The 26,157-nt window shown below is 44.0% G+C and overlaps 2 protein-coding genes across 2 annotated transcripts in view; both read left to right on the forward strand.

The window, feature by feature from the left end:
* The first annotated feature begins 1,554 nt into the window (after positions 1-1,554).
* SSU72 (SSU72 homolog, RNA polymerase II CTD phosphatase) lies at positions 1,555-20,287 on the forward strand. Its single transcript, XM_015648493.3, has 5 exons — positions 1,555-1,711; positions 7,486-7,629; positions 17,003-17,142; positions 18,741-18,859; positions 19,676-20,287. The coding sequence occupies exons 1-5, from the start codon at positions 1,623-1,625 to the stop codon at positions 19,775-19,777; spliced, it is 594 nt and encodes a 197-aa protein (XP_015503979.1). The 5' UTR covers positions 1,555-1,622; the 3' UTR covers positions 19,778-20,287.
* Positions 20,288-25,083: 4,796 nt separating this feature from the next.
* Positions 25,084-26,157, forward strand: part of TMEM240 (transmembrane protein 240) — a 14,259-nt gene continuing 13,185 nt past the window's right edge. Inside the window, exon 1 of the mRNA XM_033519197.1 lies at positions 25,084-25,376. The gene's annotated coding sequence lies outside the window, so the exon portion shown is untranslated. The remainder of the gene's footprint in view (positions 25,377-26,157) is intronic.

Consider the following 26,157-nt stretch of genomic DNA (forward strand, 5'->3'; position numbering starts at 1 on the left):
TTTATCTCCTGTATTTCTCCTGCTCCATTTCCTCCTCCTGCCATTGAAACAGTGCAAGACCAAAGTGGAAAAGCATCATGAGATGGAAAAGGGAAAAGATGACAAAACCCTCAGAGAAAAATGGGAGTGAGCTGGTTTGAGCAAGGAGCACGGTGATAATTTTGACCCGTATGTGAGAAAACAATTCTGAAACTAGTGTATTTCGGTGGGTACATAAATAACTCGTTCTAATTTGTGCAGTTTGCAGTAAAAGCGTGAGCGTTCCTCCTAAAATGCAGAATCCCAACAGTAACCAGCTGTCCGCGTTCTGTTCGCTGCGGATCTCCTGGACACAGAAGGGGCCCTCGGATTATCCAGGGTGTCGAGTCCAGTTCTCCTCCTCGGGATGACTCAATCCTGCAGCCAAAGGCTTCCCCTCGGGATCTCCCCGTGTCCCAGCCCCGCCGCGGCGTTTGGCTGCCATCTAGTGCCAAACGGAGGGAAATTTGTCCTAAAATCCTGCTTTTCTGACAAGTGGTGCTTTTTAATTCCAGAGCCTCACAGAGAGGCCTCAAGGATTCAGGGATTCCCGCTGAATGGCTGTTTTTTGCTGGGAGCCCTTGAGGCCTCATCGCCCTTTATGGGTGGAAGATTTTGAAATCTTCCTAATGTTCAACCAAAACCTCCCCTGATGCAATTGTGGCTGTTCCCTCTCCTCCTGTCCCTGTTCTCAGGAAGAAATCCTGATCCCCCCCCATCTGTCCCCTCCTCTCGGGGAGCTGTGCAGAGCCAGAAGGTCCCCCCCTGAGCCTCCTTTTGTCCAGGCTGAGCCCCTTTCCCAGCTCCCTCAGCCTCTCCTGGGGTTCCAGACCCTTCCCAGCTCCGTTCCCTTCCCTGGATGAGGTGAACAGAAGCTTTAGAACCATGGAACATCCTGAGCTGGAAGACATCCACAAAGATCAGAGTCCAAGCCCTGGTCCTGCATAGATACCCCAAACCCCCACCCTGTGCATCCCTGGGAGCGGTGTCCAAACCCTCCTGGAGCTCTTGGTGCTGTGCCCCTTCCTTGGGGAGCCTGGGAACAGCCCTAGAACCCTCTGGGGGAATAATCTTTCCCCAAAATCCAACCTAAACCTCCCCTGGCACAGCTCCAGCCCTTCCCGGGGTCCCGTCCGTGCTGACCACAGAGATCACTGCCTGTCCCTCCTCTTCGCTTCACGAAGTTGAACATTGCAATGAGATCTCCCCTCAGCCCCACTCCAGTCTGAACAAGCCCTCACGCTCTCCATAAAGATTCTCCTCCACTACACTCCTCTGAGCACCAGCACCTTAATATCTTTTTTATTTTTACATTATTCATCGGCCAAAACTCGGACGAGGAGGCACAACCCTCTCCCTCCACGCTGCGCCAAATGCTTCCCCGAGACCGCCCGTGACTCACACTCCACTGACCCTCGCCCAGCACCCTCCGGTCGCTTCTCGCGGCACTCCCCTCACGGCGGCCGCGCCCGCTCCGTCTCCCCCGCCCCGTGCCGCGGTTGGCCGCAGCGGGGCCCTGCTGACACGTCCCGTCCCCGCCCGCCGCGCTGCCGCCGCCATTTTGTGGAGCGGCGGCCGGGAAGGAGGGAGACGTGGGCAGTCCTATGCCCGCCATGCCGTCCGCGCCGCTCCGCGTGGCCGTGGTGTGCTCCAGTAACCAGAACCGCAGCATGGAGGCGCATAATATCCTCAGGTAACCGCTGCTGCCCGCTTCATCCCCCCGCCCCGTGCCGCCGGCGCTCTGCTGTTCGGGAGCCGCGGATGGGGCCGTGCTTTAGGGCCCGCGCCCGGCCCGGCAGGCCCGTGGTTGCGGGACAGCACCCTGCCTTCACTCTGCCTTTAGCCCTCTTGTACTCGCTTTTCACCCCTCTTCCACCCTGTTTGTACGCCCTTTTCACCCCCTTTTTTCCCCCTTTTCACTCCGTTTTCACCTCTCCTCGTCCGCGCCCAGCTCCAGGCCGCGGTCCGGGGGTCCCGGCCCTCCTTGACGGAGCTTGGGCCTCAGTGCTGAAAACATGGGCTGGGGACTTGCGTAGAGCAGGGTCTGTGTCTCGGCATGTGGAAACTTGAATGTTCCCGTCTTTTTTTTTTTTTTTTTTTTTTTTTTTTTTTCTTTTTTTCTCGTACGCATCTGAAAGGGGCCCACAGGGAAGCCGGAGGAGCTGGACTAATAGGACAAGGAGTAATGGGTACAGAGTGAAAGGGGAAATTCAGGTTAGGTGCTGGGAAGACATTTTTTCAGCGTGGTAACAAGGGTGGTGAGACGCTGGCACAGGGAGGCTGTGGCTGAGCAATCCCTGGAAGTGTCCAAGGCAAGGTTGGACGGGGATTGGAGCAGCCTGGAATGGTGGAAGGTGTCCCTGCCCATAGGTTGGGTTTTAAGGTCCCTTCCGATCTTTAACATTGTATGGAGACTGAGCCACTCTGAAAGGGATCTCTTTCATTTCACAGGAGGACCAGAACATTCGGTTCAGAGTACTAAATGTCTTTGAGATTATAAGTGTTAATCTGTTTAGCACTACAAGTGCTCTCAGCTTGGCTGAAGAGGTGAGATGGGAGACTTGGGACAGACTGATGGACAGGAGAAATCTGATCTGCCTGAAATCACACCCCTAAATCTTTGCTTTGCACTGCAGGAACATGATAAGGGTGGTCAGGTTTATTTTATTAAAGTTATGCAAAGAAACATTCACATTAGAAATATACGTTGATGGCACAGTAACCCAAAACAACCATGCATAAGATGTGTGCTAAATGTAAATAAAAGCTTTGAAAGGAATAAATAATAGGAGCATTTGGTCTGGCAGCCATCTTACTGTGGCAGCATGTCATGCTCTTCACTCTCACTCTTGGCATCGGATGTTACCTGTGGCAGTTCTGTGAAAACATGACATAGTTTTTCCTCTAATAATGCTGGAACAGACTTTTAATTGAAAGTTGACTATTAAGAACAAAATTAAATTGAAATATAACGTCTGGCCTTTTCCTTCCCCTGTGTTTTTGCAGAAATGAATCACTTCCGGTGTGACTGATGTTCGCCAAATGTGGGGTGGTTTTTTTAAGTCTGTTCTCCCATAAGATTTTAATTTAAAAGTAACAAAACCATATTTTGAAAACGGTTAATTTTATTAACATCTTTTGTAGCTATAGCAGCAGTAGCATAAATGGCAAAAAATAGATAAATTGCTGATGCTGCTCTAAAGAAGTAACAGCCCATTTGCCATTAAACTCCACGAAATTGTGTTGGCACCAAGCCAGCCTGCCTCACCAGTTCAGGGCAGCATGTTGCACTGCAGCTGGGAAGAACACATGCCTGAAAGAGGAAGAGTTAGGAGGAAGCTGAGGAATTATGAAACTAAAAGGTATTTTGTTAGTGGATGACAAGACTTTAAAAGACACAAATTCTGTGTGCTGTTGGCAAACTAAGTCTGGGGTCCAGCATTCAGCGTGAGCTTGTGTATTTTGTATTTAACCAAGTTTTAAGCACTTTGCACTGATTTTCCAGCAGAAGTCAGGCTGAAGGTCTGTCTGAAGTTTGTTGCTAGAGTAAGAGCCATCACCACAGGGGTGGAAGCAAAGGGGAAAGGGAAGAGCAGTGCAGAAAGACACGATCCCTCCTTAAAAGCTGTCAGACTGGCTGTGTGTAGTCCCTCCCTAGGTCAGATATTACTCACCCAGCATTATTTGCTTCTGCAGGCTCTGCTGGGGTAGGGTGAGGTGAGAAGCAGAGCAGGCCTGGGTACTCTGCCCTGCACAGCAGTAACAAAAACATCCCCATGTTGCAAACACAAATCCACAACACAGCTGCTGGGACAAAAATTAACTCTGCCCTAGCCAAAACCAGCATGTTCTGTAGCTGATTTTATTTTTTACTTTATATTTTGCCATAGAGCATGCAGACTCATTGGTCTCCCTCAGAGGAGGAAGGCAGCAGGGTAAATCTCTTACAGCCAAACTTTTTTATGCAGCAACTTCCATACTTCTGTTTGCTTGGTAGTACCCTGATCCCTTTAGAAGGAAGTTACTGAGTTCAAGTTCTCTATGTCACTTACTGGCAATAAAAATTTCTACAATGCTGGTACACACTTCAGCCACATACTTCTGGTTTTAGAAAGCTAACTTTTAAGAAATTAAAAGTATGAACATGAGATCTTAGTGGCAGCAGGGAAATTCAAATTTTGCAACCCCTGTAGCAAAAACTTAGTTTGCATATTGATGTTAAGACTTGTAGTTCAACATTGAGGTGTAAGAGAACTCAGGTTGCACCTGTGCTGTTTCTGTAAATTGTTACTCTCAGCTTCTCTTCTGGCATCATCTATCAGCACCAAAATGCAGTGAGACATATTAACATCTGTATTGCCTAATTTAAGAAATCCTAAATTAATAACTTCTTAAGAAGGAGATATTTTCACTTTTTATATTAAAGTACACTTTCATTTGACAGCTTAGTAGTGATAAAGCAAATTACAATTTGTTAGTATTCAAAATGAGTTAACAATGCTTCTATCCTGCTCTTCAGCAGTGTGGGCTTGTTTTGGGGGATGATTTTTTTATACATTGATTGGGTGGCATAAGATTTTTCTAAGTAGCCTACAAAGGTTGCTGGTTATGTTCCTTCTACCTCTTGTGGAAAGAAATGTGGTAAAATTAGTGATTTGGCCCCTGAAAACCTTCACCACTCTCAGTGCAGTGGCACTGCAGGATTTATTGCATTTTCTTTAATATTTAGTAATATTTCCTACAGCCTTTGTAAAGAGAGGCTCTGCTGTTAAGAACATCAAATAAGCTGAATAAGAATGTGTGAGAGCCCCGTATAACAGTGAAATAAAAGGAAGATGTGGACAAAAGTTCATGTCTCAAGCTGCAGAGATAGATACTATTTTTCCTGCCAGTGCCTGGAACTGAGTGGTCCCAGTCTGTGGTGTGTCAGTGTGGTCCAGACAGATCTTTGATTTCAGAGTTGTTTTCAATGAGCTCTGAGATCCTTTGGAGGGAAGTGCTCAGGGGCACTAGAGTGGTGCTTGTGAGCTCTTTGTGATGAGCCTTGGACTGGGAGGTGAGCAAAGTGCTGAAAATGAGATCTGAGCAGTGACTCACTTTGTCCTTAATAGTTGGTAGTTTATTTCTATCAGCCATAATGGTATTAAAAGAAACAACTTCTTGAAATGTGGTCATTATTAGGATGTTAGTTTAAGCTCCACATTTTCAGAAATCAGTGCTGGGATAGTCTGTTAGTCTGTCTTACTCTTTAGTTTTTGTGCCAAAGCTCATTTTTTTCCATCTTCTGTGTAGTTTTACCAGGCCAAAACCAAACACTAAATACCCATTATCTTGTAGGAATTGTTCATTTTTACAAATGTGCCACATTTGCACAGACACATGATGTTTCACTACACTGGATGTGTCCGACTATTTAATAAAATCTGAATAATATTTAATAAAAGCTCCTGACTAATGGCTCTGTGCAGGCTTTTTTTTCCTCTCCCGTGCCCCAGTTGTTGCAAGAAATGTGTTGAAGTGTTTTTAGAATACTTCATTGTACCTGGGACATAAATAATGTAAAAATTGACATTACCACTCACCAAGGTACGAAGCATGAAATTCCATGTGAGGAACTCGTATTCCAGCTATTCAAGGAAGTAATTTTGAATGGGTCATGGGCCTTGGAGGCACAAAAATTTGATGTGTTGAATGTCAAACATTTCAGATTGGCTTTATATGAGATCTTGCAAACTTCAGGAGCATCTACAGCAATTAAAAGGTGGAGGTTTTAATGTGTGTGATCCAAGCAGACCTGTTTCAAAGAATAATAAAGGAAAAAATTACAAGTTAGGAGGAAACCATAGAAGGAAAGACCAAATTAAAACAAGAATTTCTTAGCACTGCAGTTTCTTCTGCACATATTATGTTTCTCTGCACATCCAATAGAAGCATCAGAATCAAAACTTGGATCTGCAAGTATTGCAGGGAAAATAAATGAACAGTGACTCATAACTGCACCAGTTACATGTGATGGAGGGCTGGGAGGGGCAAAGAATTGCACTTTTTTCCACTTGTATCCATTTTCAGTCATCAGTCCTGCAGAAAGAAGGAAAAAAATCCTCACATATCTTGTCTTTTTACAGAAATAGGCACCTAAAAATAGTAGGTGGAGGAAAATGTGTGGAGAAGCAAGAAAAGAGAAAGGAGGGGCTGTGTTCCAGTAGGAGGAACTGAAGGAAATAAGTGTTGATAATTTCAGAGCTCTGTTTGAGTTTGGGGCGGAAGGTGATCACCATATCTGTCCAGAAGCATTTGACATCATTTTGTGAACCCCTTTTGAAGTCAAACAGACAATTTGAGTTGGTGTCTTCTGCTGAATTTCCTTGGATGTGCAGACCAAGGAGCCTGGGGCTGACTCTTGCACTGGGTTCCAGATCTGTTCACTCTCCTCAGAGGAAAGCACTGCAAATTTGGGGTTATTTCTGGGGGTGTGGGGGCACTGGGTTGTTCACTTGCTTTTTTGTTTCAACAATCTTCACTCCATCCAGTCCCTGCTAAAATCATTCAAGCTGAAAGTATGAATCCTTAAAAAAAAAATAGATGAAGTTGTGGTCTTACTGTTTCAAGTTATGTTGTCATTACAGACCCAAAGGTTTCAGCCTTCTGGGTGATAGCAACAGTATTTACCATGTAGCTTTGTCCATTATCCCACCAGAAAATCTCTTTTTTGTCCCATTATTCAATAGATAGCCATATTTTTTAATATTGCTGAAGGAGGTATTGAGGTTCGAGTATTTCAGTTAATCAGCAAGAGTATTTTGGCATTACTGCTAAAGAAAGCAGGTTGCCTTTTTTTTTTTTTATAACTATTAAACAAGTAGTTGTTTATAAGAATGGAATGAAGAAATCGAGGAAATTAATCTGGTTTAGTCAAGAGTTTTAGAGAGCAACCAGCAGAACATCTGCCCCACTTGTGTAAAAGTAATTGCACTGTATGGTTTCCAGTGGCAGGCACACAAATGTTTGTCCCAAGCTAATTAAATTACTCCGGGGCAGTTTGGTCAGCAAAGTGAGAAGAATAATGCAGTTAGGCCAACAGGCACAGCAGGACACTTAAGTATTGATCAGTCAGTACAGTTACTTACTTGTATCAAGAGAAAAGCATCTCTGCCTATGTTGTCACAAACATAGAACATGTTTGTTGCAAATCTGGGATGTCTGAAAGCACAAGACATTTCCAAATAGCTGTGTACCATAATTTTAAGAAAATTCCTATCAAATAGAGGTGTTTCCCTTGAAATGGTGTGTGAATTTAGATTGTAACTACAAAGAAAATACATGTTGGATACTCTTGGCAATTAGTTTGCCCAGCTGGCTGCTGGCTAAGAGGTGTTTTTAAAATTCACTCTTGTGTTCTTCAGCACTGTAATTTTTGAAGTCCATCCAGTCTAATTGTCTTCTCCCCTCTTCCCTTGTGTCTTTCAGCAAACGAGGATTCAGTGTCCGATCCTTTGGCACAGGGACTCACGTGAAACTGCCAGGACCAGCCCCAGACAAGCCAAATGTTTATGACTTCAAAACAACATATGATCAGATGTACAATGATCTGCTTAGGAAAGACAAAGAACTGTATCCCTGTGGCACGGCCTCTTTAAAAAAATCCAGTGTGGTTCATCCTTGAAAGGTGTAATTCATTATTTGGCATTAAGAATCTATACAGTTGCTTGGCTGCCGAACTTTAAATGATTTAAGTTTATAGGAGGTTTTTTTTTTAAACAGAGGACCTCTAATGCTCCCTTGTAAATTGTTACCCAGTTCCAATGCACACATTCCAAATGCTTTTTTGTAGTGTGTTACCATGTTTAGCTCTTGAATGAACACATCAGTACCCTCAGATTGTCCATTGCCTCCACTGCACTGTGGATCCTTCTCAGTGCAAAGACTATCCTGAGTATGGATTTGGGAAGAGCGACCACCTCAACTTTAATGTTGTATTTAGCTCAGACAAACTGCCAGGTAAGGCTTACAGAATACTTTCTCTGGGAGAGAGGATGCCTTTCATTAAAGAGCTCACCCTTCTCACTGAGGATTTTGTGATATATGATCTGCTCTGTGCACCGAGAAAAAATAACCCTGTAGTTTATTATAAAGAATGGACAGAGGAGGGCCCAGTAACATTTAATCCTAGAGAGCAAAGGTGAACAGGATTAGGCACACTACTAAAAATGACCCAACTGCATTATTTTAAAATACTGTGTTTAAAGTTGATTTTTTTAAAATAAGAAAACCCACAAACAAAACTTGGGGACTCATTCTAGATGTTTTTTTCAACAAGGATCCTTTTTTTTAAAAAAGTTCAAAATGTAGGATGTAGTCTTAATATATCATACGTGATGTGCTGGTTTATTTGATTTGGACTTTTTTATCCCTTTGCCTATAGAGAAAAGGAAGATCTTGCAAACCCATTTTAATGAGGTATGCCATATCCATATCCTGATTAAAAGAACTTCTTAAAAGAAAATTCCTTGAACTGAGAATTAATTTTAACAAGCACCAACGATTTGAAATTTCCTTTTTGAATTCTTCACTGCTGCTGTGCTGAATATGGCAGTACTTAAGAAAAAAAACCAAAAAACCAACAGAAAGCCAACCTGTTCCCCCCCCTCTCAGCATGTTTTGGAGTCACTGTTGTGGTTCTGCTCCACGTTTTGCTGCGTTCCCCATATGCATTTGCAGTGTTACATTTAAACCTTTTCTCAAGATAAAGGAGGTTTAAACAACAGCTACTGCAGGGGACATAAGACAACAGCAAATGCCTCTGTGACCTTGCTTTTTTGATTCTCAGATAATTTAAGGTTTCCAGACTGAAGACTGGCAGCACAGAAAACAACTCCAGAAGTGGGTTTTGAGGGTAGAGACTTTAACCAAAACCTGACCACCTCACATTAGCGAGTTTTGGAATAGTTTTTTTTTTTGTAACCCAGGGTCCCAGGGGCTCTCAGTTCGGTTGGGTGAGCATAACTTCACAGAGGAGATGGGAATTACCTGTGGGGTGGGAGGGGCTGCTCTCCTCATGGGCTTGGAGTGTGGTTGGGATGGGGATACAAAAGGGAGGGGTGTTTCCATATGATTGAGCTGCTTATTCTGTTTCCCAGCCTTGCTTTCATCACCTGTAGTCTGAAATTTTGAGTCTTGCTGTCAACACCCTGCTTGTTCTTATATTCCAGTGAGGAGACACCTGAGGTTTGAGTGCTCTCCTTGCAGGTGCTGTGGACACCAGGTACCCAGTGACATTGTGGCTGTGGGGGAACAGCCCAAATAAACAGCCCCCAGGTTCAGAAAGCAGTGGCCTCAATCAAAAATGAGCTGCTGCACTGCTGGACTTCACTCAGAGCAAGGTTAAAATTGTGTCAGAGAGAAGAGATACACTAAACCTCTGCTGTTCACTTATGAAGTGGGGGAACAACTATTAAAAACCCACTCTACAGAGATTAAAATCACCTTTCATTGCAGTTAATTAGTGAAATATAGAGCACAGGCTCTTGTACCTTGAAGGCATATGTTGAATTTCAGCAGCACAGGAATAGAGGATTAATGGAGCCAGGAATACAGATTTTGGTTGAGTAGGTGGTTACTGTAGATCTAAAATGGAAGTACTTCAAAACCTTTTAAGATGTGGCAGTTAAAACTTAGAGTTAAAATAAGTATCAGCATCTCCCATTGAATTTTTGGAATGTAGCATTTAAATTCCCTGAGCCCGAATTGAGGACTGCCCCAAAACCATTTAACAATGTTCTGAACGGTGCTTTTAAAAAAAACCATTCCTCTGTTATTTCTAGGTCAACAGTAGTGAATTCTGCTCCTAATTTGAGGAAGATACAACCATGGTCTGTAGTTCCCATATACCACCTTGTATTTGCATGTGTAATCCACCTTTCCAACATTAGGATTATTTGTCCTTGTCATCACTTGCCTTTTACAACTCTGTGAAGGGGTTTGAGGATTTAATTTTAATTCTAATTCTGTGGTGGTGACCTTAAAGCTGAAACAAAAATAGAGCAAAACTGCTGGGTGAAGCCTTGCTTTCAAGTGAAGGCAAAAACTAGTCAAAGGTGAAACTTGCTAGACAATTTAAATTTAAACCCAATTTAAATCTTCATCAGCAGTTGATGTTGTGCCCAGGGATAGGAGCTGTTCAAATGGAAATTTAGCCAAAATTCTGCAGGAATTGCTCCTGGGTTCCTTATCAGTGAGTAACTGTGGCTGATTGTTTCTTTCCTTTCCTCAACACTGATGTGTCTGTGACCCTCACATTAAAGATTATTTTCACAGATAGGGGTGTATTTTTAATTAGGATTTCTAGGCAGCCTGCTCTGTTCCTGACATTTTTTACCTCTTTTCATTTGGCCTCCCTAACTTCAGATAGGATTCCAGTTGTAGCTCCTTAGCTCCATAAGGTTATAAAATTGAGGGGAGGGTGGAAAATCTGTCTTGAAGAGGTTCCTAAACTCCTTCAGTTAGAAGGAAAACTCCAGAAATGAAGAAGAACTTGGTGCACCTCCCTTGAAGACATTGATTCTTTTCTATAAAAAAAAAACCAAAAACCAAAAAAAGTAGTGCTAATCTTGGTGATGGGATCTAGCTTTAATTCTGTGAACTCCATATTGAAGTTGGATGCCCATGTGATATTTTGTATATAATTCAGTCTTGAGGAATAACTGACCTAAGTTCTACTTCAGGTAAGCTCTTCATGCATGTATTTATCTTATATTTTCATGTGGTTTTTCTTCATGGATTTTGAACTGCTAAGCACTTGTCAGCTTCTCTCCGGAGCTATCATTCCATTGTTCAGCAGGAGAGCTGTGTCTCTGGAAGCCATTTTGGAATGTTTCGTTTCAGTATGTTGAGGGATTGTTTTTTTGTATTTTTTTGGTTGGGTTTGTGTATTCTCCATCTTTTTTTGAAGCCTAACTTTGCAAGAGCTAGAAATAGTTGAAACTGTGGCCTTTGTGTCAGTGGCACAACTTCTTCGAAAGGCAGTGCAGCACAAGTCTCATTCTCTTCCTTACCGTGTCTTACAAAGCACTTCAGTGCTCTTAGAAATAGAGGGAGGGGATGAGGAAGGAAAAATGTGTTTAAACAGGCTTCTAAGAGGCATATTTCTACAAATCAACACGCTTCTAGCCACAGGCTGAATTCCAATCCCTTTTTCTCCATGAAGAATTTTAAGACCAAAATGCTTCACAAAATCTCAGCCGTTTCAAAGGCAGCGAATCTTCAGTACTTCTTTATCTGCCTTCTGATAACACTGCCTTTAATCTTGGTTTAAGTCACATTAAAAAGGAAATACATTAAAATATTAACAATGCATGAGCTAGATATATATTATTTAAATACCATTTCCCCTGTGTTTGAGCTTTGGGACATGGTAGAAACTACAGACTCCAGTCTAATAGTAAATGCTTTTCAACAATATAAAGCACCCTCTGCCAGCCTGTCTCTTCTAGGTAGTCTGAAAGGTTTATTTCTTCATGCAAGGTGAATCCCAAACAGATGCTCTGAGAAATTCTGACTGAAGGATCCAGTCTGAGGCTGATGACTGTTGTAAAATCCATTTAGAGCTGGAGTGATTTCATTCTTCGGCAGTTTCATCCCAGTTTGAAGGAGGGGGAGCAAAGTGACAGTCGATGCTTCTTGCCTTGAAGTTACCTCCCATTGACACAAAACCTCTGTGCCAACATTAGAGATGCTTATACTTCTTTTTTTCTTTATTCCAAACCAATTCCCATTTTCATGGTAGCAACTGTAATCCCTTAAACTGGCATTGATTGCAAGCCAGGAGTGTTTCTTGCAGACCTCATCCAGCATGGTGCTTTCTTTGTAGGTTCCTGCTGCCAAGTGGCCCTGCTGTCTGTGATAGTATTCTCAGGTTTCCCAAATGTTCTAAATGAAGTGGTTTAATCAGTTTAGGGTTTGCAATGCTTATGGTTTGCTCTTTCTGAGGTACCTTAAGCTGTAACTGGAAATTCTGAGCTTCACAGCACAAAGGGTGACAGCAGCAGAAGCCAGTTTGGAAATGGCTGTTGCAGCTCGTTTCCCTGAACCTGCTTCCCTGGGCAGGGGGATGATTCATCCCTTTACACAGACATCTCTTCTCAAAGCACTTCCCCCCCTCCCAGTCCTACATTTGCTGCTCATCCCTGGAATCTGGCACTGCCTCCCAAACCTGAGGGGAGCATCCTGAGGTCCTGGGTGACCCTCCTGAGACCTCTCGCTTGCCTGCTGCTCCTTGGAAGGACTGCAGAAGTCACATTTCCATGTCACTGCCAGGTGATCCAAACACTGGATTCCAGCAATCCAAACCAAACTTCTCTTGAAGTTCACACTTTGACGAAGTGCACACTCAGCTATTTGATGGCATAGTCAGACGTGCCACATCCTTGAGTCATCTTGTCCTTGGTATCCTTGTCATTCTTCCGTACATCGGTAACATCCCTTCTCCACCTCTTTGGCACTGGACTTCACCCTTACTCTCTCTCTTTTTCCCCTCTGGCAGCTGGCATCTGTCCATTTTCACCCCAAATACAGCTTCAGCTGCTCAGCACTGATAAATTCCTGTCTGGCACTTGAGCTCAGAGCTAACCTCAAGATGTTTGCTACCTTCACTGATGTGTGGGTACAGACCCCTCAGCTTTGGTGCTCAGCCAGGCTTCAGGAAGTGAGCAGGGCTGGCATGTGGTTACTTATATTTGGACCAGCTCCTAGGAGCAGTTGGATTTATCCTTACAGCTCGTGGCTTAAAAATGCTGGGTGTTTGTCTTTCACTAGGAAAAACAAGTTCAGGTTTTCTGCAGGTCATTCATGCAGGCACAAATGTTGCAGAAATGTCATGGAGCCCAGTTTAGCATATTCATGATCATTTTGGATGGCATGTTTTAGAATCCCAGACTGTTTTGGGTTGGAAGGGACCTTAAAGCTCATCCTGTGCTAACCCCCTGCTGTGGGCAGGGGCATCTTCCACTATCCTGAGTTGCTCCAAGCCCTGTCCAGCCTGGCCTGGAACACTTCCAGGGCAGCCACAGTTGCTCTGAGCAACCTGTGCCAGGGCCTTCCCATCCTCACAGGGAGGGATTTTTTCCTAATATCCCATCTCACCCTGCTCTGTTTCCATTTGAATCCAATAGAATGGTTCAATATTAAGACTTAATAAGTTAGGGACCAACAAAAGACTTGTGAACCATCTCTGGTTGGTTCTAAACTGCCCAGTTTCAATTCCAGAGGAAAGGTATTGTGTTCTCTGGGTCTGGAGTGAAGACTGTTACTGCAGCCATTACCACTGTGCTTGGAAAGTGGCATTTCTGGTGCCTGTGCCCATTTCCAGTCTTTCATTCCCTCTAAAGGAGCTGATTCTGAAGGTGGAAGAAGGTTGGGCAGCCTCACCCCCCTTGCATGTTCCATTTAAGGAAATGTCCAGTTCCTAGACAAACTGCCAGGCAGGCTTTAATGCAAGATGTTCTGTTTATAATGCAGATACTAATAAATAAATACGGATGATAAGGAAAAGAGACCTGCTAATGCTTTTCATGCTCAGATGAGAAGCACTCTGCTCTGCTTCTGGTTTTCCCAAAGAAGAAATGCAGTGTTTGAGGATGGTGTCAGCTTCACTAAAGGGAATAATCAGATTTATATGAAGATGTAGAAAGTTTGGGTGCCAGCAATTACTTTAAAGATTTTTTTCCTAAAAAGGGTGTGTTCATTTTAGAAAGTATCATTTTCCCAGTTAGGTTTGATAAATTGCCTTTTATATTTTCAGAAATGGTCTGGGTTGGAAGGGACCTTAAATGTCATCTTGTTCTACCCCTCTCCATGTCACGAATACCCTGCATAGACCAGGTTGCTCAGAGCTCCATCCAGCCTGGCCTTGGACACTTCAAGGGATGGGGCAGGGGGATAGGGATGGGAATTTTAGATCTATGTAATTAATTTCTGTACTCCAACACTTCCAGCTCAAATCACTTGTGAGTTTCAGCTTCAGATGGGAGTTAAAATGAACCTTACTGAATACTTGTATCAGTAAGATCATTTCTCTTTCATCATACAGGATAGAGACTTGACTCTGTTGGCCATATCTATGCTGGTGCTCGTGGGTAAAAAGTAGTTTTTGGGACCTGTCAGTGACAAATTTGGAGGGGTGTGGGATGTTTGGAGGGATGGTTACCCAGATGTCTGGAGTAGGGACCCACCAATTGGATGGTAAAATGCATTTTTGGTGTCTGTGACAGGAATTTTAAATTTGAGTAGCAAAAGCAGTGAAAGCTTTAGGGGTTTATCTAAACACATTTTTTTAAAAAAATAAATCTTTATCACTAGTATGGAATATACTTAGCTCAAAGGAGAGAATGCACAGTCAGCAGTAGAAGTCCTCCCTGAGAATGAGCAACAATGCTGTGCCTGTTGGAAAAAAACAACTTTTGTGCTGTAACATCTCCTTTTTATATCCACTGCTGAGTCGTCCTGCCTAAATTCCATCACATTTGGGATCTGTTTAGCACAGTTGTTCTATTAAAGGTGAAATCTAAATTGGACTCTTTAAAAATGTGTTTGATTTACTCTGCCAAGAGTTTGCAGTAGGTGAAGGGAAATGTAGGCAGGTTTTGGTGTCCTCTTGAGCATGGTAGGGCTATGAAGATGTGATAGCACAGAAAACCAGGGGAAATTTTGTCCTGAAAAGAGCAGGGATGCACAGGACAAGGAGTGTGGAGTTGAAATCTGTTGGAAGGAAAGCAGAGCCTGACTTAAATGATCCAAGACCTGCCAGTGTGGTGGAAACCATTCATAAGCTGTAGTATCTGCATTCACCTGAGCTCCCAAAGAGCAAAAAGCTGGGTTATTATGCCTTGGAATAATCATGTGCAGAGCACACCCCCTTCCTTGCTCAAAGGATGTGCTGACTTTGCCAGGTGAAAAGGATTCCAGGCAACCAAATAGGAAAGCACCATAAATCTTAACTGCTTCTCTCAGTCTCCTTTTATAGGCAGTTGGACCCTTGAGAAAAAAAAAAAAAAAAAATAGCTGTAAGTTGGCAGCAAAGAGCTGGGCTGTGAAGCAGAAATCTTGTGTGGGCTTGGGAATCTGCGTAATTCTGTCTCCAGGCTCACTCAGAAAAGCGAGGGGACAGATGCCAGCAACATTTTATCCTAGAAAGGGAAAAAAAGTACCCAAAAAAGTGTGTGGGATGTTGTGGATTTTTTTTCCCCCCCCTCCTTCTTGAACTGTGTGATGTAGAAATGAGGAGTGTTGATCCCAGGAAGGGCTCCCCTTCCAACTGAGCAAAGCAATGCAGGCAGATGTTGGCATATTTTGGAAATGGCAGATATTTTGGAAATGGCATTTTGAAAATGCAGTCATTTTCCTGCTCTGCAAATAACCAGAGGTCTGAGATGGCTCCATTCAAGTGGGTTTTTTTTTCCCCAAACATGACAAACCCCAGGAGAGTTCAAAGGGGTGTTGGTGTGCAACAGCTGCTGGTGAGAGCTTTGGGCTGTAAAGGACAATTCCTTAATAATACAAGGAGAAACCTTTTGGGAAGGAAGAATAAAAAAGGCTTGGGAGTGACATGGAGAAAAGAAATGCAGCAGAAGTCAGGCTAATTGACAACATTTAATTGTGATAAACAGCCTATCACTTAATTCATGGTGCAAAATTGACATTACAAGTAGTTGAAGTGCAGTGATGCAGACACACAGAAGAACTGAACCCATTTTCAACATGAAGTAGACTCTTGTAGGTAGAGAGCTGGGTTTAATTTTTAATACAAGTTAAACACTTGAAGGATTTAAAAGCTTTGGAGGCTGTTTGCTTGAACAGGAGCACTGTGAGCACACCCGTGCACATCTGGGCAGTAGAATTTGAACTCCTGCTAAAAGGTAGGCAGGATAATTTTGGTCTTTTGTTACAAAAATAGTAGGAGTGTTTTCTGAAGAGAGGAAATACATGTCTGTCACTTTTCCAGCAAGGAAGTAAGCCCAGGTGGCCTCTTACATATTGCTACAAATTATGGTAATTGTTTTATTCTCAGAATTGTTATCTCAAGAAATTACAGGTTGTTATCCTTATTGTTACATTGTAAAAATATATACTTAGATGGCTAAAATACAGCTGTGGTAAAGTCAGGAGGAGATGCATTTCTTCCAGGCTTTCTCAGTCCAAACCTTTCCTGGTATTCCCAACTTAGCCCTAAAACTTTCCCTTTGGGAGTTTGATTTTACTCAAGCCAGCAGATTTATATGACAGTCAAGCCTGGAGTGCTCCCAATGAAACTGCGCATCCCAGAAGGGTGGAAACGGTGGGATTAGAGAATCCTGCCTGAAAAGGGGCTCTAGGATGTAAAATCAGAGCCTCAAGGTTACAGCAGCAGCATAAATATAGCTCCAAGCAACATCACAGATTCCTTTCACACAGTGATGAAGCTCTGACAGGCATAATGTCAGTGTTTTTCTTCATTCCTTGCTATTTATACATCTCAGGATATTTTTATGGGAAGTGCTTCTATGGTTTCTTCGGCTTCCTTTGGAGTTTCTGTTGCATAAATCCGCATTTCCAGGTAGGACTGTGCAGGTGGCCCCTGAAGCACCTGGGAATGGCCTTTGAAGAGTGGGGCCCCTGAAGTGAGGGGCAGTGGCAGAAGGGAATGTAGGACATCCTGCTCACAGAACAGCACAGGCTGCGGGTTGGGAGTATTTATGGATATAAAAATAGTTGCCCAAGAAAAATTTTTCTTCTCTGGGCCCTTTAAAGCTGTGGTGCCAGTGGCAGCTCTGTGAAAGGCAGCTGCATGGTGGGGATTGAATTCACCTTGGGAATCTTTTGCAGTCACTGATTTTTAGATTTGCAAACAGAGTATTTTATTTTAAAGATATGTTAATAATTTACTTTGTGCTGGTCATTTGCTCAAAACCATGACTTTCCTTCAAGTAAAGATACTTAACTCAAGCAACTTCAGATACACACAGAATGGAATTTTACACATGTTGGACAGAAATAAGAGAATTAAGCCACGACCAGAAAGATTCCAGAACTGCAAAGACGTTTTTGATTTGATCCTAACGTGTGAAGAAAGAGTCTATGATCAAGTAGTAGAAGGTAAGGAGCTTGAAATAATAAACCAAGTTAACTTTGAGTGGGTTTTTTTCCCTCCTCCCTGAAGTCCTCCACAAATCTGGAAACTTCCTGTCTCCTCCACCTACTGGAACACCAGTGAGGACAAGAGCTTGCAGTTGTTGATGTAGATTTATGCACCAGAGAAGTGGTGGCTGAGCACTTGTCCCCAAAAGGTACTGGCAGTGACAACAGAGTGTGTGTGCACAGCAGGGGCTGGCATAAGGAAATTTACAGAAACTCGTGTTTGGTTTGGAAATGCTCATGGACCTCAAAAACTGAGCAAATTGGGATGAGCTGATGGAAAAAAAAAGTCAGAGCTGTTTTCCTGATGCAGCTCCCCTCCCTTCCCTGCAGGCTTCCTGTGAGGTCCCAAGCAGTGTATCCCCATGAAACACCTCCTGTAGAGGTGGAGAAGCTCCTTGAGTGTGGTGAACACTGCAAATGTGCTGCAGCTCTGCCCTAAAATGAGTCAGAGAGGAGCCAGAAGGATCTCTGGGGATCCAGCTCCACATGAACACAGCACAGGGCATGGATAGGAACTCCTTCAGAGCCATGGAGTTTTCAGCTGGAGCTCTGTTAATTGCTGAGCTGAGAGCCTTGTGCCTCTGAAATTGCTGGGCAGAGTTTGTGTGAGGTCTGAGGAGTTTCCTCCCCACTGAAACACCAGCCAAGTGAATTGGTGTCATCCATAGAACTTAAAGGTTGTCACTTGGCCTCTTCAGTGTTATCTGTTACCACGATAACAGGATACTTTTGAGCTTTGTCAAGGTTCTGAGTGCTTAAGTGAAGGGTTTGGAATGTGTTGGTGAGTTCTGAGAGCAGCTGCTCTGGTTCTTGAAGACATCTTCAGCCTGTCTCAGGTGGAAAGCTCTCACCCTGCTTTTTAGATGTGAGGAAGGGATGTGAAGAGCAACCACTTGCAAATTTTCCAGCTCTTTACCTTCACAGTGCCCTTCACACTTGGCCCAAATGGCTCTGGATGTGAAAGATAATACTTTTAAACAGATTTGCCAAAATGAGGGTGCAGAGTAGAGGTAGGAGAGAGCAACTTTTAGGTCAAAAACTGGATGTAGAAGGAAGGATATGTTAGGGAGGCACAACAGTAACATGTGTACACTTCTAGGAAAATTGTCTTATTTTTTTTTCACCCTTGTTAGTAAATGCTACATTTTAAAACAGAATTTTCTAATGTGACTATCAGTGCTTAGCTTGCAGGAGTTCATCTTGCAGTTCAGAGTGTTGGATATACGGTGCTTTTTTTAGAAATGAGCGGTTAAAACCCTCCAGGTGAGGAAGCCAAAAATTCCTCTTTGCTTTTGAGATTCTTGGTCTTTAAAGATTAGGAGCAATAAACTGCCATGACCCTTTCACAAGTCTGAATTCATATGCTTCCAAAATCCACCTCTTGTTTTTTGAAATAAAAGGGATTATTAAGACAATATTAAATAAATTCCGAAAAATACTTTGGAAACGTTGAATGTGACAACGCCTATGTTATTTTTAAAAATCTTGTTACTACTTTGTGTAAAATATGATCCCATTCCACCCAAAGTTTTGCTGTTGTGTTTTGTTTTAAATAGATTTAAATTCCAGAGAGCAGGAGACATGTCAGCCAGTCCATGTGATCAATGTAGACATTCAGGATAACCATGAGGAGGCAACGCTGGGTGCTTTCCTTATCTGTGAGCTCTGCCAGTGTGTAAGTAAAGAGGAAAATCAGGAATCCTGGGGGTGCCTTGGACCCATCTGGCTGCTCAAGGGCTGAGCTTTGCTTGCAGCTCCTCAAAGCTCCTGCATTTTGCAGTTGTTCCAGTAAAATCCTTGTCAAGATGCAAATTTCCACATTCTCCTGCTTATTTTCAGAGCTGTTGGGCAAATGGATGAATTTAAGTGAACTTGTGGTTTGCAGAGTGAACCCTCTTCAAACCAGTTGTGATTAGGTGGAATTAAATGTGAGGGTTGTATTCTGGATACAAATATCCTTTAAAACACCCTGTATTTTATTGTACAAACAAAACTAAAAACTAGAATTAAAATGAGCTGTACCAATGTGATGAGAGCAGAGGAAGGTCCTGTGTTCTTTTACACTCCAAGGTTGAGGAGTTCACCATCCCAGGCTGCTTCTGACTCCAGCCTGTGTGATTTATTCTGGTTTCAAATCCTTTCCAGATCCAAGAAGCCTAAAGAGGGTTCAAGGAGTTGAAATTTCAGCCATCTGTTCCCTGTGCCTGAAGCTATTCTTGAGCCTCCGTTTATTATATGGGGAGGAGGGATGGTGCCTATTCAACAAAGTCCTCCTGAAATGCCAATTAGGTGGGCTGGGATCTGCAGATAAACATAAAACAGAATATCTGTGCCTTTGGGAATGCTGGGAATCTCAATAAAGTGCAATAAAGCCCTGTTGGGTACAGCCTGCCCAGTTAGATTTCCCAGTAAACCAGAAAACTGGGATTATTACAGTTTTCTAAACATCAAATCCCTGGAGCTTGGTTGCTCAGACTTTCTTCTTTTCCAGATACAGCACACAGAAGACATGGAAAATGAAATAGATGAGCTGTTACAGGAATTTGAAGAGAAAAGTGGAAGGACTTTTCTTCACACTGTCTGCTTTTATTAAAGCACATCTGTCTTTTAGGCCTTAATCCAGATGAGGGAAGCATGTGTTTAAAATTCTGATTATACTGTATTTTCATCGAAAATGAATATTGATTTTTTTTTTGTTTGTTTGTTTAAAAACTCATTTTCAGTGTCTTTTTTTTTTTTTTTTCCTTTTTCAGGTATTCTGTCACAGGTAGGCAGAGATACTGGTTGGGCTTGTACATATAAAATGATTAAAAGTATACACAAAGGCCACCTATTTAAAAATTAAAATCAAGTTTTTTCTTTAAATCCTACTTTAATTATTACAAGCAGGTTTTTAATTATAAAAAGAATGTTTCTTGAATATAAGTTTATAATGTATTTTTCCTTATGGATTTATTTTATTTCAGTTGTGCTTTTTTTTTATTTTAATGTGACAGAATGGCTGAACTCTGTGAGGATGTGAATGGAGCCATGAAAAAACTGAGTATCTGTATATTATTAGCTAAAAAGTTGGAAGCATCCAATAAAGATAAAAAAAACCTTTAAGTCTGTCTGTTTTCACAATAGAAGCTGAGGAAGTGTGGCTGTTCTTTTTGAGGTAAAATGGAATATTTGTGTGAGGTGAATGAGAGTGTGAGGCTTTTAAATCTGGAGCCCACTGGATTTAGGGAATTTGGGGCAAACTCCAGTCAACAGAAATAATTTAAAGTTGGGTTTTTCTTAACCAAAGTAGTTTTGAATGGAAACATTTCTCTCCCTTACAGCAAAAGTAAACACATCTCAAGCCCCAGAGAATGGGGGTGAATACAAACAGAACAAAAGCTCAGAATTCTGTCTGCTCAGACTTATACAAGTGAAAACAAACCAAATTATTCCACTTGCAGAGTGTGACTGGTAAGGTGTTGTTACTTTCAGGCAAGAGAAATTTTAAAAGTTGTTTTTTTAAAGGCACCTGTCAGTGATTTGGAGCAAAGCAAGGTCTTTAAAACTGGGATAGCTGAGGACAACTTTGTAAACATCACCTTGGAAGGGTTTGTGCTCCTACTTTCTCTCATTCTGACACTGACCTCTGAGAGCTGAGAGGAATCACCTCCTTTTCCTTAGCTTTGTTTTGCACATTCAGGAATTTGGTGCCAGGATTTTTAATGTTCCCCCTCAGTGCAGACAACTTTGGTAGTGTTGTAGTGAGTCCTGTGGGCATGCTGCTTAACTTCTCTAATGGAAAACAAAAACTGCATTACAGGGAATCATTTCAGGTTCCACACCTGAAAACTGCAAGTCCACACTGGAAAATGCTTCTTGGCAGCTGCAAATACCGAGGTTTGAGTCAGGCCCTCAAAAAAACCTTACACCTCTGCACTCCTGGGAGCTGGGCTTGGCTGTGCTTTCCACTGCTTTGTGGTGAAACTCAGCCTTCTGCCAGCTCAATCCCTGTCCTGGCCAGTGTCCAAATGGGTCACTGCATCATACTTGGGTCCTGGGAATGTTTAATAACCCAAAATTACCTGTGCTGGGTGGGGTTTTTTGTCTGTTAAAAACACTTAAGGCAGAAATTCTGTGGAGATCAGAACAAGCACGGGGATGGGGACTTGGAGCAGTAGTTGTGATGAGGTTTGCAGAGTTTCTTTTCCAGCTGCCTGGTCCTGTCCTATTTTATTCCTAGAGACCTCTGTATTTGAACGATTTCTGCTCCTCCTCATTTGTGTGTCTGATACCATCTCTGTTTCCATGGGGATATTTACAACCAGAAGAAGGAGATCATTCTGTAGGAACTGCTTTGGTTGATCCCTTTAAAAAGACATTCCAAGCAAGCCCAGTGTTGAGTGGAGCAGAATTTTCTTTCCTCATCACTGAAGCTGCTCTGTGGTGAGGTGAAAATGTTTTGAAAATTGTTTGGAAATGTTTTCTACTTTCAACTTAATTCATCCTACCCAGAGTTCTTGCTTGTTACTTCATAGACAGAAAAAACCCACACAATATATTTTAACCTGTGGTTTCTGTGTATATGGGGTTTTACAGCAGAGTCCTTTTCATGGATTAATTAGAACTCTTCACATTTAACTTGCAGGTTACTGAAAAATTTATGATTTATAGAAATACTTTTTCTCCATATGCTTCATTAACACTGAAATTCCCAGTTAAGCTCAGTTTATACAGAATTTTATGGGTTCTTGCCTTTGAAATACACATTTATACATACAAAGATATTTATGTGTAGATCTAAAACTGGCTAAACACAAGGTCCAAGTTATTTTCCGTGTCAAAAGAAATTTCAAGAGAAACATTTAATTTAAAAAGGACGTGGGATGAAGAATGGGGTTTTCCTTTAAGAGCAAGGTGGGATATAAATGTTTGTGTGCTGGAGACTGGTGGAAAATCAGTGCTGAAAGATTTATTTTCAAGGTTTGGAGTTGCCTCTTCCCTCTTTATTGGAGAAAAGCAGGGAAGGGTCCACACCCTGGATACAGACTATGAGGAATGAGAATTTCTGCTGGCAGGGAGAGGTTCCAGCTATCTGGGATATTCTCCAGCTTCCATAGGGTGGGCAGAGGTGGCTCTAAAATGCAGATTCCTCCCAGGGGTGCCATCACCTCCTTTCCAAATCCAGATTGTGTTTTGTCAACACTTCTCTAGCATTTTTGACTTTCTATGAAAGGCTGGATGGATTAAATAGCTGGGTTTTTTGTGGTTTTTTTTTGTGTTGGTTGGTTTGTTTGTTGTTTCTTTTTTTGTTTTTTGTTGTTGGGAGTTTTTTGATGCTGCTCCTGTGTGGGCAGATTTTTGCCAAGCACTTCCATCCCTCTGCAGATCCCATCCATGAGGCACAGAGCAGCAGAGCCCTGTTCAATCCTAGTTTGGAGTTTCTCACACGAGTCACTCTTGTTTTTTCTCGTTCTCGGGACCTTCAAAACAGTGAGAACATCCTTCTCCCTGTCGGCAACACCAGCACGTCTTTCAAATGAGTTTGTGTAAATAAAACTGGGGATTCTGGTGATTTTCTCCCTCTGCACTGCTGGTGTCTCTTTGCTGAAGTTCTCTGCCTGTTGAGGAGTGCAGACAATGCAATCAGGCTGCCTGTGGTGGCAAAGAGCTTCTTCCCAAGGTTTTGGGGTTGCTGGATCTGTGAAAAGATCAGTGATCCCAGATTTTCCCAGTGCAGCAGCCCAGTAAATTTGTTGCTGAGTATCCAGCTTCAACTTCCATTTCTCAGATGTGCTGGACCTTAGAAGGTATTGACAAAGACAAACACTTGTACTGGCATGGAACTGGTGGAAAAATGGGAATAAAAAATCTATGAGTGAAGTCCAGGGAGAGTATGGAAGAAATTCAAAAGGAAAAGAAATGCTTGCTCTGGTGTGTTAGACTCTGCTGCAAACTGACTTGTGAGAGCAGCACAGAACTGAGCTGAGGTCATATTCCCTTCAAGAGGAAAGCAGAGGAGTCAGTTTCTGTGGTGTGATTTGTGATAAACTCCTACCTGAGGCTGAATATTTATGGTGGGGGGGAGGAGAGTAATCTTGATTAGGGACTGGCCAAATGCCACTGAGATCCTGTGATGTGGCCTGCACACCTCTCTGGGTGAGGATGGTGGTGAGAGCATGACTCGAGCCCTGGAGCTGAGCAGGAGTCAGAGGCAGGGTGGGTGCTGCTTTTCCCAAGGGAACAGTTAATTCTTAATCAGGAACCGGTTTAACAAACCCGTTGTGGCAGCTCGAAGCTGCATGTGTAACACCCATTAGAGGTTCTTTGCTCAGGTGTGAATGTCCCCTGGCTCAAAGCTGTGACAGTGCCACTTTGCCCGGGACCAGGCTGGAGTCTGTCACCTGTCGGGCAGCTCAGCTGAAGGTGGGATGTGAAGGGCACTGGGAGCAACCGGGACAGCGGTGCTCACACCCACAATGGTCAGGACAGGGATGTTTGGGATCCCCAGCAATCAGGACTGATCAGGACAGGGATGTTTGGTATCCCAGCAGCCAGGACTGACCACAACAGGGATTTTTGGAGGATCTGTGCTCCAGAAGCACAGTGAGGGAAATACTTTTACCTGAGCCAATGACAAAATCTCTCCTCAGTGCCCTGAGCCCAGCTGAGAGCTGACCCAGCTTGGTTTGTGGGAGGGCTGGGAGCTCAGGAACATTGACTGGGGAAACTTCAGTTCCACAAAATTGCCTGAGACTTATCTTCAAACTGTTCCCTCTTGTAGTTTTGTCTGTGACTTTAGAAACACTTTTGTTTTCTACAACTGGCAGAGTAACCAGCTGCATCCTTTCTTAGCTCTGCATTTCCATGGCAGAATCCACTTCTGAGCTCAGGAAGAAGTGGAAGTAGCTCAGGGCAGAGGGTTGTGCAGGGTAAAGCAAGAGGTGCCTTCCCAGCCCTGCTTCTTTGCATAAAGAGCCTGGCTTGTCATATGTTTCATGTGTATGGTTTAATTTTCAAAAAACTAAAAAAAAAAACAACCCCAAAAAAACCAAACCAAAAACTGAAAAGAAAAAAAAAAAAAAAAAAAAAAAAAAAAAAAAAAAAAAAAAAAAAAAAAAAAAGCAAAAAGCAATCTGTGCTCTAATTTGAGGACACCATTTAGTGATTTTAATTGTGTGACAGTATTTTGGTATTTTCAATACCCAGTAGTAGGTTAATGACTGTTCCTTGAAGAATGGATTTTATGTAACACAAGTCATTACATAAGGTGGCTGATCGTGGCCTGAGGAGCAGAGGAAAACAAATATGCAAAAATACAAAACTCAGCACCAGCAAACTCTGCTTTGGTCACCCCGAGAAGCCGAAAAAAATGAACACCTGGGTTCTATCAAGGACAAACTCGCCCTGAGGAAGGCTGAGGAGTCGGAGGGGAAGGCACTGCAGGACATCAAGCTCGCTGCCACGCATTTCCCACGTGCTGGCTGCAATAGCTTCCGTCCCTCCACCTCGCCCCGTTTGCTGTAAAAGGAACAACAAACAAGCAAAAAGTTATCAGATGGTCATTTATTTTCTTTTCATTTTCCCAACAGCTCTTGGACGTGGAGTTGGACAGACCAACACCACGATGGAACAAAGCCGCGGAGAACTTGAGGCACGACCCTTTCCTTGGCCTTAGGGACAAGAGACGGGACAAAGTTCTTTGTGTCACAGAAATATCGGGGTCTCTCTGCATCACTCGGCCTTTCCCGGGGGACCAGGCGCAGGCAGGAATTGCGGCTGGGGTGGGATTTGCTCCCCGCTCCAGGCAGGGCCGGCCACCCGCTGCCTCCCCTGGGTGCCCTTTGGCTGCGGGGCTGGGACCCCCGCGAGGTCCCCGCGGTCCGTGCGGGCAGAGCCGGCTGAGGGAGGCGCCGAGGGCTGCGCGGAGCCGCGGTAGAGCCCGGGGCTCGCACCCCCGGCCGCGCCCGTGCCCGGACCCCCGGGCGGAGAGAGGGCTGGGTGGTCCCGGCGGGGCCGAGAGCGGCCGGGGCCGACCCCGGGCGGAGGAAGGGCGGGGTGAGGATGGCGTGTGGCACTGGAAACGCGGCCAAGCGCCGCTGCCGGGGCTCCGCGTGCCGCTGCGGGGCGGGGGGAGCCCCGCAGGGCCGGCCCGCAGAGCTGCCGCCGCCGCTCGCCATGAGCCGCTCCCGGAGCAGCGCCTCCCTACGTAGGTAAGTGCCCGGGGTGGGGAGGGGGCAGCCGGCGTTGCCTGGGCGCATCTTCCCCCTCGCTGCATCCCGCATCCCTCCCCTGCATCCCGCATCCCTCCCCCAAGCGGGGCCGGCCGGCGGCGCGGAGCCACCCGCGCCCGGGAGGGGCTGGGCCGGGGGTTGCCGGCGCGGAGCGAACGTGGGGAGAGCTCAGCCCCGAGCCGGGAGGGTTCGTGGGGCTGATTTTTTGGGGAGGGGGTGAGGGTGGGCGCGGTGATTTGAGGGCTGGGGTATTTTTATTTTTTATTTTATTTTATTTTTATTTTATTTTATTTCCGATTTTTATTTTATTTTTATTTCCGATTTTTATTTGGCAGCGCTCGGCAGCGGGGATGATTTTGGGGAGGGTCGGCGGAGAGGATGCGATGAGGCTCCCCCAGAGGGGGTGATTTTTTTGCAGCCTGCCTCCTCCTCCCCCAGCCTCTCCCCCCCACCCCGGGTTTGGCTCCTTCGCTTTCCAGTTGCTGCATGAGGGCTGTGCTCGTACCGGCGTGTGCCCGCTCCCGGAGCCGCGCACCCGCCGCCACCGCGGCCGGGGGGAGCCCGGGGCCAGCGGCGGGGGTGGAATTATTATTATCATCATTATTTTTATTTTTACATTTTTCTATTTTTAATTTTTTTTTTTTAATTTTTTTTTTTACCTGTCACATTCGTCCTAGAAAAATAAAAAAATAAAGCGGGCAGGGCGCGGGAGCCCGCGGCAGCCCCGGCACGGGGGAGTGCGTGTGTGTGCGCGGGGGGC

This window comes from Parus major, chromosome 21, assembly GCF_001522545.3.
Source record: "Parus major isolate Abel chromosome 21, Parus_major1.1, whole genome shotgun sequence".
Taxonomy (NCBI): domain Eukaryota; kingdom Metazoa; phylum Chordata; class Aves; order Passeriformes; family Paridae; genus Parus; species Parus major.

What these genes read in the sequence shown, in the direction of transcription:
- SSU72 (XM_015648493.3), top strand. Translation starts at nt 1,623, where the DNA reads ATGCCCGCCATGCCGTCCGCGCCGCTCCGCGTGGCCGTGGTGTGCTCC. An exon ending in CTATGATCAAGTAGTAGAAG is followed by an intron (nt 17,143 to 18,740) that starts GTAAGGAGCTTG and finishes TGTTTTAAATAG; the next exon opens with ATTTAAATTCCAGAGAGCAG. An exon ending in TCTGTGAGCTCTGCCAGTGT is followed by an intron (nt 18,860 to 19,675) that starts GTAAGTAAAGAG and finishes CTTCTTTTCCAG; the next exon opens with ATACAGCACACAGAAGACAT.